Raw genomic sequence first — 13493 nt, forward strand, 5'->3', positions numbered from 1 at the left:
AAGAGCTTCTTGTAAAAATAACTAAGTCAAGTGGGTTTCGTTCATGGCCATTCATTCGTAGCCAGAAACTTTAGCAAATTTGTTCTTTAGCTTAATGGACATGCAAAAGTAATGGAATTATACCTGCCCCAGTGTTCAGCAGAGAAGAAAGAGAGGCCAGACATCACTCTAGTGGGACCCAATGCATTTGCCTAGCACGATGAAAATCTCATGTTTCAGTAGGTAGACTGCATATACCAAAGCTGACTTTGGCCGTGGCTGCAGGTGTTAAATGAGACCGTTCCCTGGGATTGCTGGAAGTCTAAAGTTACTCCTATAGAATAACATTGTGTGTAAACACAGACAGAGCGCGCACAAGCATGTCAATTAGCAAAACGAACTCTGATACCCGATGTGATCTAGAATGTGGCACATAGAATCGTTTAGGTTGGAAAAGACCTTTAAGATTGAGTCCAACTGTTAACACTGCCAAGTCCACCACTAAACCACGTCCCTGAGCATCACCATCTACATGTCTTTTAAATACCTCCAGGGATGGTGACTCAACCACTTCCCTGGGCAGCCTGTTCCAATGCTTGACAACCCTTTCGGTGAAGAAATTTTTCTTAATATCCAATCTAAACCTCCCTGGCACAACTCGAGGCCGTTTTCTCTCGTCCTATTGCTTGTTACCTGGGAGAAGAGACCAACACTCTCCTCGCTACAACCTCCTTTCAGGTAGTTGTAGAGAGTGAGAAGGTCTCCCCTCACCCTCCTTTTCCTCAAGCTAAACAACCCCAGTTCCCTCAGCCGCTCCTCAGAAGACTTGTGCTCTAGACCCTTCACCAGCTTCGAGGCCCTTCTCTGGACTCCCTCCAGCACCTCAACGTCCTTCTTGTAGTGAGGGGCCCAAAACTGAACACAGTATTTGAGGTGCAGCCTCACGGTGGAAATATCTCCTCACCAGGACAGCCCAGAAGTGCCCTGTCCTGTCATGCTGAGTCACATACAGGAACTTGGGAGTCAGGAAGGGATCAAAACAGATACAGCGAGTGTTGGGTCTGTTGGTACCTTGGGTGGCATGAAGGATGTGTGAGGTTCTTGTTCCTGAAAAGCTCCCTTTGATAAGATCTGCTTCAGTCAAGGCAGAGCTAGTAGGCCCCAGATCAGTGGGAATTAATCAGACTTCACACACTACACCTCATCTGCTTCAAATTTGCCTTGAAGGATCAAAATAACAATAAGTAGGACTCGATATACCTGAAGTCAGCTACCAAGCCCACAACTTTGTCAAAATAATCCAGAAGTAGATACCAGTCATGCCATTTGGCATCTCCTCCAAAGGCAAAACTAGAGGTTGACGTATCTGAGAGCTCTCGTGGTACCAGAGGGTCTTCAGCACTCCTGGGAAACTGGATTCACACCACCTCCTCGTAGTCCCTCCCAACACTGACATAATCTATCTTAACACGTTGCAAAAACTGGCAGGTACTTAACACTGAAAACCAGAACTGCTGTTGTGTGAGTCTGCCTTCCTCGTAGTAACAGGTAACCCATTTAAAGACATGGCTTTTCTCAGCTAAATGCTGCAAAACCTGCTGAGATCAGACTCTTACCTGGGGAAGATTAGAGGCTAAGAATAACTGCGTGTTGACTAACCTAAGTTTAATTCAGCTCAACTGGCAATAGCATCAGGTACAGCTGTAGAGTGAGGGGGCATTTGCTGGCAGAACATCGGTATTTTTCACCTCTGTTCTATCCTAACAAAAGCAATTCTTTCTGAGAACAAACCCATTCCTAAGTGACACCAGTCAAGATGATAAGATGCAGATGCTCATGCAACTCTTAGTCCAAGGGGTGAGGGGAAAGAACTAAGGTGAGCTTTGCAATCAACCCTGCTCAGGACTTCCTAAAGCTTTGTGCATGAAAAGGCAAGAGCTACGCTGGCTGGGGACACCACAAAAGCTCCTTCCCCTGCAAAAGCAGGCAGCCTGGGAACAGCTCTGCAGTGGCTCCCCGTGGAAGGGAAGAGAGCAGGAGAGCAGTCAGAGATTAAAAGCTCAAGCGTCAAGGTCCTCACACTCTGCATGGTGATGCCTTGGTGGGACCAGCTGCACTGGGCCGACAGCTTTGGGTCCCTTGCACCCATCTGGTGCGGGCACTAGAAGAGACTCCATCGCTGTGACAGCCTTGGTGGTCAGCTGGGTCTGCTGAGGGTTAAAGAGACCCTTCATGGGACACTACATACACTTGATGGGCTGCACCTCAGGGACCCCTCCTGCAAAGGATAACAAACAAAAGCTCTCTTGGAGCGAGGACTAGTAAATCCCATCACTGAGGCTGCTTCAGATAAAGCCCTCCGCCACCGGCTCTGCTGCTTTCAACCAGGGGCAAGAGTTCTGCTGCCAATCACAACCTTCCTCTTGCCAGCAGAGATACTGTGTTGGTCTAGAAAATTTCCTAACTGCTGTCTTCAGCCTGTATCCTACACCAGTCAGCTTCAAATGTAACAGCTCCGATCCATTGACAGGCAGACTGGTAGACTCACTTACACAAAATACCTTTCTAGACCAGGTTTAGCTTTTGCCTGCATCTGGGAGATTTTCTTATTTACTATTTCTTCTGCATTGTCATATTTAAGTGTAGATTGATAATAATAATTACTGCACCAGGCAGTCATGAGGATTACTTAATTAATGTTTGTGAACCACTTTAAGATTCTCAGATGAAAGCAGCTAGGAAATGCAATGTATAATTATTATGTATTATTAATAAACTTCTGGCACATTGACAGGAGAGGAGACAACAGGGTTTTTTCCCCCTCCCCTTTTCTTTTCTAAAAAGATTTAACTTTTATGCTATGAAGGACAGATTTACCAAAAATTCACGAATAAATAAGCAAGGAGTGAAAGCTCCCTATTCCACCACAGAGGCTGGATTCTTCTGACAGCAGACAGCAAACATTGCCTTAGAAACTGAGTTACACTCCTTTTCTATCCAGACACTTGATGAACCCATAGTTTTTGAGAATGGCCAGATATGGAGAAGTACAAGGATGTCACAGTTATTACTAATAGTGGAAGTGGTCAAATGCACCAGTTACGAGAAGTAAAGAGAGTTTGTTTAATATGTGATCAGTATGGTTAATAAAAGCACGTGATGCAAAAGAAATTAAGTGTGCGGAGTGATAGATAAACATTTTGAAACAAAAAGATAAGTGACAGCCATGTGAATTAAGTTTTTCAGAGCTGAGAACGTGCCAGATAAAAATGCAATTCCCAGAAACCCGAAAAAAACCCAATCTGAGATGGATTCCTAGGCAGTTTCATGGAAGCATTAAAAACTCTTATGTATTACAGCTCCCTCTTGAATGCTTACAGCTGGGATCCAGCTGCACCAGAGAAAAAAGCGGTCCAGAGATTAGGGGTGGATTATGGTGCCGTTCCTTGCTCCATCACAGACCCTGACAAGCCAGTTAGTCCCTCTGTACCCTCTCCAAGTACACCGGGGTAATCACGCTGCTCTCCTTCACAAGACAAGTGGGAGGATGAACACATTACGATGCACTCAGATGCCAGGGTAGAGAAAGCTAGGGACCGACAGACACTGAATCGCTGCAGAGAAGGATAAGAAGAGACTGGACATAGTCACATAAAAGGCTCCTCAGGGAACGAAGGAGCTGCTCCTGGTGCTTTGTGCCACAACATGTTCCCATTCCCAGTTTACCATCAGATACCATTGAAACCAGCCAAGCAAAGCATATCTGGCACGTGGAAGAGATTTCTTGTGTCATGGAGAGTGTGCTTACTAGAGGTTCCTGCTCCCTACAAAAGATTAAGTAATGAGCCTGAGACAGACCTCTTTGCTCACGCCTTCAATTTTTTCTTTTAGCAAAATGAGTATTTTTTAAGAGATACCCAACAAGGAATCTTAAGTCTAAAATAAAATTTGGTAAGTATAATCACATTTTAGAAACATTTTGTCCATCAGTACCAATCAGAGATAATTTCTGGCGTTTATGCTGTTTATATACTGCAAATGAGATTTACAGCTCCATTTTGTTCAAAAATGAGCAAGAGCAAATGGACTTAAATAAAATAAAACAAAACTAATCTGTGCTTTTGGCTGGAGACTGCATGAATCCTAGTCCAAAGAGCACTGAATAAGCTGAACTCATAATAACTGGAACTGATTATGTACCGCAGAAAAAATGAACTTTAAAATAAATTGTTCCTTCCATTTGTTTTGACTGTTCACGCAGCTTTTGTTAGTGACACAAGTTTTTTTTATCAGATTAGATAGATGTTGTTTTTCACGTGAGATTTGTCAATACAAGATTCGGGTACCAACAAGTGCTTTGGTTTTTGCTTTGCTATCAGTTTCTCTTGTCCAAACCCAGGTTTCAGACACACAACCAAGCAGAGCGCTGAGTTAAGGCCACCTTCCCCACGCTGTAGTGCCAGCGCCTCAGGGGAAGAGTCACAAAACATCCACAGCCGTTGGACCAACGGTCCACATCGTTGGACCAGAATAGCTGCAAACTTCAGCAAAAACACTCACAGGAATCACGACAGGTCTGGGAGGCACTTGTGAATGGGGAAAGGGGGAACATTCCTAGAAATGTCAATACATCTTCAAGGCCCCAGTACACACCTTGTGCTTTTAGATCTACCAGAGAAAGCCTTTCCGTTTTCCTGTAACCACTCATTCCTCAAACATGACAAAGTTTTCCAGGCTGGGCCCATATAAGTAGGAATACCTGTGCTGAAACAAAGAGAGGTTTGATTTCTCACTCCATCCCCTTGGATAAACTGTCAGAGGGCTGCCAGCACCTTTACCTCTCTAATATCACACTGTAGGCAGCGGGCAAGGGCCGCTGGAAGCTCACCTATACCGTGAAAATGTATAGTGATATGGGACCGGGGAAAGCCAGAGCCCCCCCCGCCCCAGCTCTGCCCTGGCCTTCCTCACTGACCTTGGGCAATGATCACCTCTTCACTTTAAGATGGGGATAATACATATATCACAGGTTTGTCCTGGCCTTAAGTAATCCATCTTTTCAAAGCACTTTGAGAGCTTTGCTTGATGAGTACAGACATTATAATACTCATCTGTTCCCATTACATTCAATGGGAGTTTTACCCTCCACAGAAGCAGGGCTGGGGCCGCTGGTGTTATTGGGGGACCTAGAAAATAAGTGTGCTTGGGATATTTAAATGCTAGCATTTGGGGAAGGGCTATAGCAGGTGCAAACGCACGCTGCTTGCATAGGGGTGCTCAGCACTCTTCTAGAATTGCTGTAGAATAAAGAGTAAAATTTTTCCATTAAAAAAAAATATATCAGAAAGAGACCTCACTGAGTCCTGCTGGTAAACGTGTTCAGCTCGTGCCAGATTGTAAAGGAGGCAGGGGAGGCCGAGAAAAGCTAGGACAGCAGAGAGAAACCAGAGACCAGCCAAACTCAGGGACCAAGCTTACTACAAGGTTTACTTTTGCTGTACTGAGTAATTGAGAAAGCCAGGAGGTGAATGCATGGCTATTGCCTCAGGGACTAAACTTAGGGCAAGGTCATCCTAAGGATAAAGGGTGCCAAAGCTAAAGCAGCTCAGGTACAACAGTTAAGCAATAGGGTGTGGAGCAGGGATCCCTGAGCTGTTGCTGTCTCCTAGGTCCATGGCACAGAGCAATGCAAAGCTCAATTTGCTCACTCAGCCCTTGAAGTAGTTTTGCCCCATAAGGACAGCAACCTTCAAACCTGAGCTCAGCTATCGCTGTCCCGCCGTGCCAATGCTCCCAGTCCTAGTGCAACACATGGGAAGCCAACCCAGCCCGTGATGGAGCTGAGCCTCTAGATCTAGGAAACAAGCTGAACAACTCTCATAACAGTAAGGGTCTGATCCTTGTCTGCCTTAATGTAGTAGAAGCAATGACAATGTATAGTTTCCATGTATAGCTTCTTCAGAGAAGGCTAATATTAATGTCTTGCTCACATTCACTGACCACATTGTGCCTTTTCTGTTGCTGCCAGATATCTCCATGGAGTAAATCATATTGACTGTGTTTATTATAAGAACTAAGTGATCAGCTGTGAACTTTCTTTGACATAAATATTTTGCCATTAGCAATGACAAATAGCAACGCTCATGTTGTAAAAGTAACATTGGATCATTCCTCTCCATAGGGCATTTACGTCAAGAGAAATCAAAAGGAAATTGTGATCTTCGGGATCAAGAGGAACAGGCAAAAGTAGGAACGTGATGGCAAGGATATTCATCCCACTGTGTAAGAAGAGTTAAATGAAGAAAGCATTTTAAGAAGTGAAAAGAATTGATTTTTCTACACAGCTCCAGAGTGCCTCTGCATAGCTAGCTCTGAACACCACTGCAGTCAGCGCACACCCGTCAGGCACAGCGTGCTTGATTCAGCAGCGCATGCAAGTGCTTTGCACAAGTACCAGCTGAAACTGCACCCTCACTTTGTGAGCATTACACCACACCAGCATTTCCTGGGTGGATCAGGCCCAGCACTCTTCTTCTGAATCTCGTTATTACTAAGCCTCTGCAGTAACAGCTGAGCAAAACAGGGATTTTCCATTCTTGCAAGATTTCATACATTTTTAACTGGTGATGTTGGCACCTTAAACCACGTCTGCTTGCAGGCTGAGCAGGATGGGAGAACACTGAGCAGCAAGGGGAATTAATTTCTCAGAGACATTTTTCAAAGGTACAAATGAGTGCTATTTTTAAAGCACCAGCTTTGACTATACTTCTGTAGCACACATCCTCTAAGAGCTGGTGCTTTAAAAATAGCATCAACTATACTTCTGTAGCACACATCCTCTAAGGAATTCAGCCCAAGCAGGTAAGCTTGTTGCTTCCCTCCTGAGGCAGGCAGGCAGGCAAGCTCACACAGATGTGGATGCTTAGGCTCAGGGAGGACCACAAACTTGCTCCAGGCTTTCCTAGCAGAAAGTTAGATAAGTTAAAAATCCAGGGTTATGCCTACGTGTGTATGTTCATGCACACTATACCTCATGGACTGCACGGCAAGTTCATCAAAAGAACTACTAGGTGTAACAATTTTAACTTTCCTTTTATAAAATTCTTTAGAGACTGCAAACCTGCAGGCTGGGATTGTAAACTGCTGAACCCAAGCCATTTTCAGGCAGGAAATGCCAGGCAGCTGCCCGCCTGGATCCAAGGGGTGCTCAGGGCTGCAGTAATAGGTCTGGAGAAAAGATCACCTTTGGAGGGTGAGGATTCCACCCGGAGAGTTTAGAACAAGCTTGTTGTTGGCAGATGCATACCATGCGGGAAATAACATGGGATGTCGCATTAGGGATGTGGGAGACTAACAAGCCGGTGTCATGGCCAGGGTGTTTCCTATGTTACAGGGACTCCCAGCAAGATTCTTTAGAGCCAGGAAAGAATCACAGGACATAATTACCAGGCAGGCAATATTACTCAGGGTTTTTTTCCCCCCCCAAACTGGGAGTTTAGGGAAGCCATAATGCAGAGGAGTTCTGGGAACTGCCAGCACAGCAATACATTGTGGGAAGGTCATTGTGAGACAGAAGGAGAGGACACATGGCAGGGAACTCAACATAGGAATTACAGCTCCCCAGAGAAAAGATTTAAGAAGTTCACTGGAAAGACAAGCACCCAGAAAGGAGCTGCAGGGTGAAAAGAGATTGGTATAGAACAGCAATTGTTTGTATGTCCACAGGACAGTGCTGTGCTAGAAACCCAGCGATAAGCTATAGACCAAAGCGGCAAATCCCTGAACCCAGGGGAAAGGCTTTGGAATGAGGCTTTGCTTTTGAGGATCTCCAAAGGCAGGAGTTTACTTTGGATGAATGGAAAAAGTCTCCTATATATAGCAGAAAAGCCAAGGCAGTAGCTGCATCAGAAAAATGAAAGTCACAGATGCAAGAAAAATAGGGGCAATCTGTTTTTAAGAGACAAAGTCAACATCTGCCCAGTGATGGGAGTCTCAGAGACAGACGAGACATGGCTAAGATATGACCCCTGCAATTAGGGAGAGGGGTTTCCTCTGCTGAATGCTAAATTCAGGCAGGTTTAGAGATGAATGAAAACTGCATGCCATAAGGGAGGGCCAGGAATAGAAAGCCCATGTGGGGGAAGAACGCTCTAGATGTAGTGAATGCATCTCCAAGAAGCTTTATTTTTCTTATTTTGTCACTACTATCAACAATAATAAGAAAAGAGCTTACAGAGCAACCTCCCTAAGCAATGCATCCAGAGATTAGCAGCAGAGAGCAGTGGGCAGCTGGAGAAAAGCTGTTCAACAAATGTAGAGGCATGCATAATAAGATTACTGAATTGGAGTTGCATGTTTTCAAGGATAAACATGATATTATTGCACTAGCAAAGACATAGTAGGAACAGGAGAAAGGATGAGAAATAGCCTCTCAGAACAGAGAGATTGCTGCAGCTGAGCTCCCAACAGGACAGGGACAAGCGGGAAGTGGAGGCAGCGAGGAGGAGAGAAAGTGCACATCCTACTTGACATGCAGATATGCAGAGAAGCTTTTTGCAAAGTGGGTGATGTCATCGTGTTTTTCTCAGCCTTCAGGACAGCAAGAGAAAAATAGATGAAACCAGCACATGCAGAGGAGTCTGTAAGACAAACAGACTTCCCCCCCATGCAACACTAATTGCACAAATATTGATCAGGGAAATAATTTGTAAGGACTAGAAGAAGAGGAGATTTCTTTTCCTCCTAAGAGGCAAAAAGGGCAACGTTCTTGCAGAGTTGCTGGAAAGGTCCAGGTGATCAGAGGATTTCCAAGACCATATAAGTTAATTAAGATGTTGAGTTGGTCTAATTTGTTAATACTGGAAAGCATGAAACCACTGCAGTCTGTGATTTTCCAGGATGCCGTGATGTCTAGTTGGATTTGCAGCTAGGTTGGCTGTCCCAAGGGGCACGAATGTCTCACCAACCAGGTAGGCCCACAGATCCTAACTAGCTTGGTTAGTAAAAAAAACAGCTACAGGAGGGACTTCTGCTTTGGAAACGCAGGGCTGCTAGCTGGGTTGTGGGTGATGGAAGCCAGCTGCCCAGGCTTAGCCTTGCTGAGGGAAAGAGCAATTATGATTAAAAGCACAAACCTGAGTGCTGGAGAACTGCTAACCACTGCTGCCCTGACATGGATACCGAGTTCTGGTGTTCATGTCAGCAGCAGTTCTGCTTGGCTGAGCTGGAGAGCTGCTTTTATTTCCTGAGGAAAGGAAAACTACCACACAACAAAATGTAATAGCTACTCCAGGAAATATCTGCACCTCATCTTCATCTGGGGTAAATCCAGACAGAAGCAAGCAGCAGAGTCCTCTATGGTTAAAAATGGATGTTGCAAGTACACCAAAGTACAGGAGGAATGCTACTTAAAACACAACACAAAAACCAACCACCAAACTGTTAAGGGAGACTGGGACAGTGATAAAAATAAGCAGGAGTATGCAAAAACAGTGATTGCAGGAAAAGGAAGAAGCATCCACAAAGACAGCAGTGAGTATTTCTCAGGGATATACAGGCAAATAAAGCCACAGAAAGCAGGAGAAACTGATCCTTTAAAATATCTTGTAAGGCTAGAAAGAGAGAAATTAAGTTTTATTTAATAACTGTCAAATATTTTTTCATTTGGTAGAGGGAGAATCCCTCAGTGCTCAATTTTGTGCATAGGAGTTTTCCCACTGGGCAAGGTGAGCACAGCAAGTGCCTCCAAGTTAAATGGACTGGTGGGTGAAATGGTTCAGGTGCCTGTTGCGTGGTCTGACCCTGGAGAAGGGCTGGAGCGCTGCCCCGTGCCTCTACGGCACCTCACACAAGGACAGTGCAGCTTCAGCTACAGCTGCAAGGGACTGCAGCATTATAGGAAAGGAGCAAACACCCCTCTGCTAGTGCTGGGGGGTAACAAGGCAGCAAGCCTGGGGCTTCAACAGCTGTCTGACACCTCATCATAGAAATCTGCAGGCTCTCAAAGAGTGGGTATTATAAAATATAACAGTGTTCTTTCCAGTCACGTACAGGGTGAAGCATCGCACATAAATAAGACACTGCTTGCCATGAGGTGGTTAGTTTAAAAGCCAGACAGATTAGTCAAAAGATATGGGTAAATCCCCAATGGATAAAAGAGCAACAAAAATTAAGGTCTGGGGGATTCTTCTTCTCTTATTGAACGCTGTTTTCCACCCTGAGGTACATCACTTACAATTCTCTTTTTTTTTTAAAAAAAAAAAAAGAAAACACAAAAAACAACTCACACTCTCAGGATTTAACCTGTCTCAGTACAACCATGAGAAGTTCTGCAGTAAGCTGTTATGGAGGAGTCAGGTCAGGTGTTGTGCAGAAATGTTAAAATACAAACAATGCCGACAGCCAGCAAGAAAGCCCACCTTGCTGGGGCAGGAGTTAGAGGACAGGGCATGGCTTACAGAGGGATTGTGTTGAGTTTTGGGAAGAACTGGCATTTGTAGCTATTTTCTAGACTTCTTAAAGAGAACACGAAGGGAGCCTGTATTTCTTACATTTAAATGGAAAAACCTTTGCATTGAGAGACACAAGTCTGAAGAAAAAGAATAAGCGAGAGTAGTACAGATTTTCCCAACAGTGATTTTAGGTCCTTCGGTGATAGTCATTAAACCTCGGAAGAGTTTGCTTTGTTCCCTTTCTATAGGAACAGTTTGAGCTCCCAGACCTATCAAAGCAGATGGAGTCTGGCTTTGGGAAAGGTGACAGAAGTTCCTGGAGGCCCGTGGCCTCAGCAAAAGTGCTCCACTGAGCAGACAGCTGAGGAAAGCTGGCCAGGAGCTATCAGGCAGAGGCTCAGATTTAGAAAATGCAGCCTGAAACGGAGCATGGGCACAGCTGGTTAGGACACATAATGGGTCAGGCTGCCAAGTCCCTCTCCCCACATCCTTCCATCACAAGTTGAAGACTGGGTCCAGCCTGTTCAATACGTGGAATGTATTCTCATGAAGGTGATCAAAGCAAAGGGCATACTCTGGCATGAGAGAAAAGCTATCCACCAGCAGGGAGAAGATCGGATAAAGAATAGGCTTAGCAGCTCTTCTGTCCCTGCCTGGTAAGCTAATTGTTCATCACGCCCATTTTCCTTGCTACACTTGAAATGAGTAGAAATCTGTGTTTGGGAACTGCCGGAATATTTGAGGTCCAAGAACATACAGCACCATTTTCATTAGAGTAACAAAGTCACAGAATGGTAGCTTTAAATGGGAAGGGTAATAATGCATTACCATTCACCCTCAATTAATCCAGAGCCTGCAACGCCGAATGCACTTACTCTGAGAATTTTCTCAGAAAATGAAGCTAGAGTGTATTTCATTTATAAATCACAAAAGACACTTATTTGGCAAGAATGACCCCTGCTCATATACAATAAATCATGAGCATCAACAGTCTCTAATGGATTTTGAGTCAGTGCCACAGACAGCGAAGCCCGGGGCCTATGTTTCAGGATTCCAGGACTGTGCCAAAGGAGCCTTATAAATGATTAATGCATTCAGCACAGTGTCATCTGTGCCATTGGAGACAAAAAGATATTCTGGGGCTCTGTTTGTCATTAAAAAAGTGATAATCGGTTCAGCAGCTGACCATGCCTCTCCCTCCCCCTGCCAGAACGAGCCATTTAGCTCCACGCTTCATAAAACCCCCTCACCAAACTTCCGTACATGCTCTTGGTTCATGATGTGCAACATTTTGATAAAAAGAGGGAACGAAGTCATCTGTTCTCTTAAGTAGCCCACCAAAACCAGACTTCCTATAGGACGGAGCTAAGGTTTGCATTTGCAAATGTATGTACAACAGGGAGGTGACATTAAAGAGGTGGCTGGGGCCTCTTTCTACTTCTTTGCCATACCATGAGGATGCTGGTACATAGAAAATTCAAGTTTTGGTCCCTATTGCTCTGTCTCTCATGCTTTTCAGTTATTCACGCCACAGTTTTTAACCTCTCCCTCTTCACTTTTGTCCCCATGGTTACTGAACCATTGTGTTTGCAGAGATTTTCCTCACTAAAGAACATGTGACGAACATGAGACAGCTAAATTATCAGAGCCAACTCTGACATTGGTTTCTCCTAACATGGATCTTCTCTTCCAAATGCCTTCAAATAGATCTGTTGCACTGGCACCAACTTTGTAGCAAGCAGCACTTCAACTATTGACAGAGACAGAGCTGCAGCAGTATTGCACAGGGAGACTGGAATCAGGTAAAGGATGCAATTCAAACGCTAGCTTTAGCAGACCTGCAGCCTAGGAGTGCCCAATACAAATAACTAGATGTATTTCACCACAGAATTTTAAATTAAGCCCTAGAAAGGAAGGCATTATTTCCTGACTGGACCTGGGTCTAAGAGGTCAAGTACATTTCTTCTTCTTAAAAGCCAGTTTGGTTAAGCAGTAGGAGACAAACATGTTTTAGGCCCAAAGAAATCTCCATTACAAAATGCACCAAGACAGGCCAGTGGATAACAAGTCTGCTAACCTTCAACCACAGCAATCAGCATATGCTGACACAAGGGTCAGTGGAGCTGCTCCCACACTGAGCAGCCTAGACCGCCCCAGGAAAGCTCAAACTGGATCCCTTCCAAACTACCCCAAAAAGATACACTAAACCTTATTTGCATCTGGGAGGCCTTTCTCCCCTTCACTCACAGCGTTCATCCAGCCACAAGTGCCCAGATGTTAAAGCAAAGGTAGCAGGGCAATACCTCACGTAAGCATTGCCAGAGTCATGAGCCAATACAGACAAGACTTGAGAAGAAATGTGGCGATCTTACCTTGGCCGCTACGGAGGAGTTGGGCTTCTCCAGGAGGTCCCAGAGCTTTTTCCTTTTGTCAGCACAGCAAGTGTTATCAAATTCCTCCCCTTCCCTTTCCCTCAGTGTCTCGGCTTCTCTCTTCAGCTCCTCGTTCATCTGCTCCTTCTTCTGGTGGTAGCGGGCCTGGCAGCAGGACTCCAGGTAGATCTCATCCACCCCCCAGTAGTCCAGCTCCTGGCTGAAGGACAAGGCGCACATCTCCTCCATCATGTGCAGCTTGCCAGTACGGTAGAAGTTCAAGATCGAGGTGAATGCCCCAGGATGCCTGTCGAAGAAGTACTCGTTCTCCTCCAGGTTGTAGTCATCACAGATCTCCATGAGGGAGTCGTGTGTGTTGCAGTCTCTGAGCTTACCCAGCCTGGTCCGCGGCAACCTGTCCAAGGTCCGCCAGAGAACCTCGTGGGCCAGCCCCCCCACGTTGAGCTTGACCCTTCGGGAGCAGGCCTTGCTCCTGACAATCTCCGTGGGGTCCGGAGGCAAAGAGGTAGTAGAGCGAGATCCATGCTTGTTCATCCCCAGAGGCATCGCTGGTCCCCCTCAGGCTGGACGCTCCAAGGTGCGGCGTGGGGCAGGGCGCGTGGGGGCCGGCTCTCCTCACCTCTCCTTCCCCTCCATGCCCCAGAGCTGCAAGAGAGGCCGACCATGGGTC

At 45.5% G+C, this 13493-nt stretch overlaps 1 protein-coding gene across 1 annotated transcript in view; it reads right to left on the reverse strand.

The window, feature by feature from the left end:
* KCNB1 (potassium voltage-gated channel subfamily B member 1) overlaps positions 1-13369 on the reverse strand; it is a 130527-nt gene extending 117158 nt beyond the window's left edge. The window contains exon 1 of the mRNA XM_009282643.1: positions 12803-13369. Within this exon, the coding sequence (XP_009280918.1) occupies positions 12803-13369 (567 nt within the window). The remainder of the gene's footprint in view (positions 1-12802) is intronic.
* Positions 13370-13493: the final 124 nt, after the last annotated feature.

This window comes from Aptenodytes forsteri, unplaced genomic scaffold (genome assembly GCF_000699145.1).
Source record: "Aptenodytes forsteri isolate BGI_AS27 unplaced genomic scaffold, ASM69914v1 Scaffold374, whole genome shotgun sequence".
Lineage (NCBI taxonomy): Eukaryota > Metazoa > Chordata > Aves > Sphenisciformes > Spheniscidae > Aptenodytes > Aptenodytes forsteri.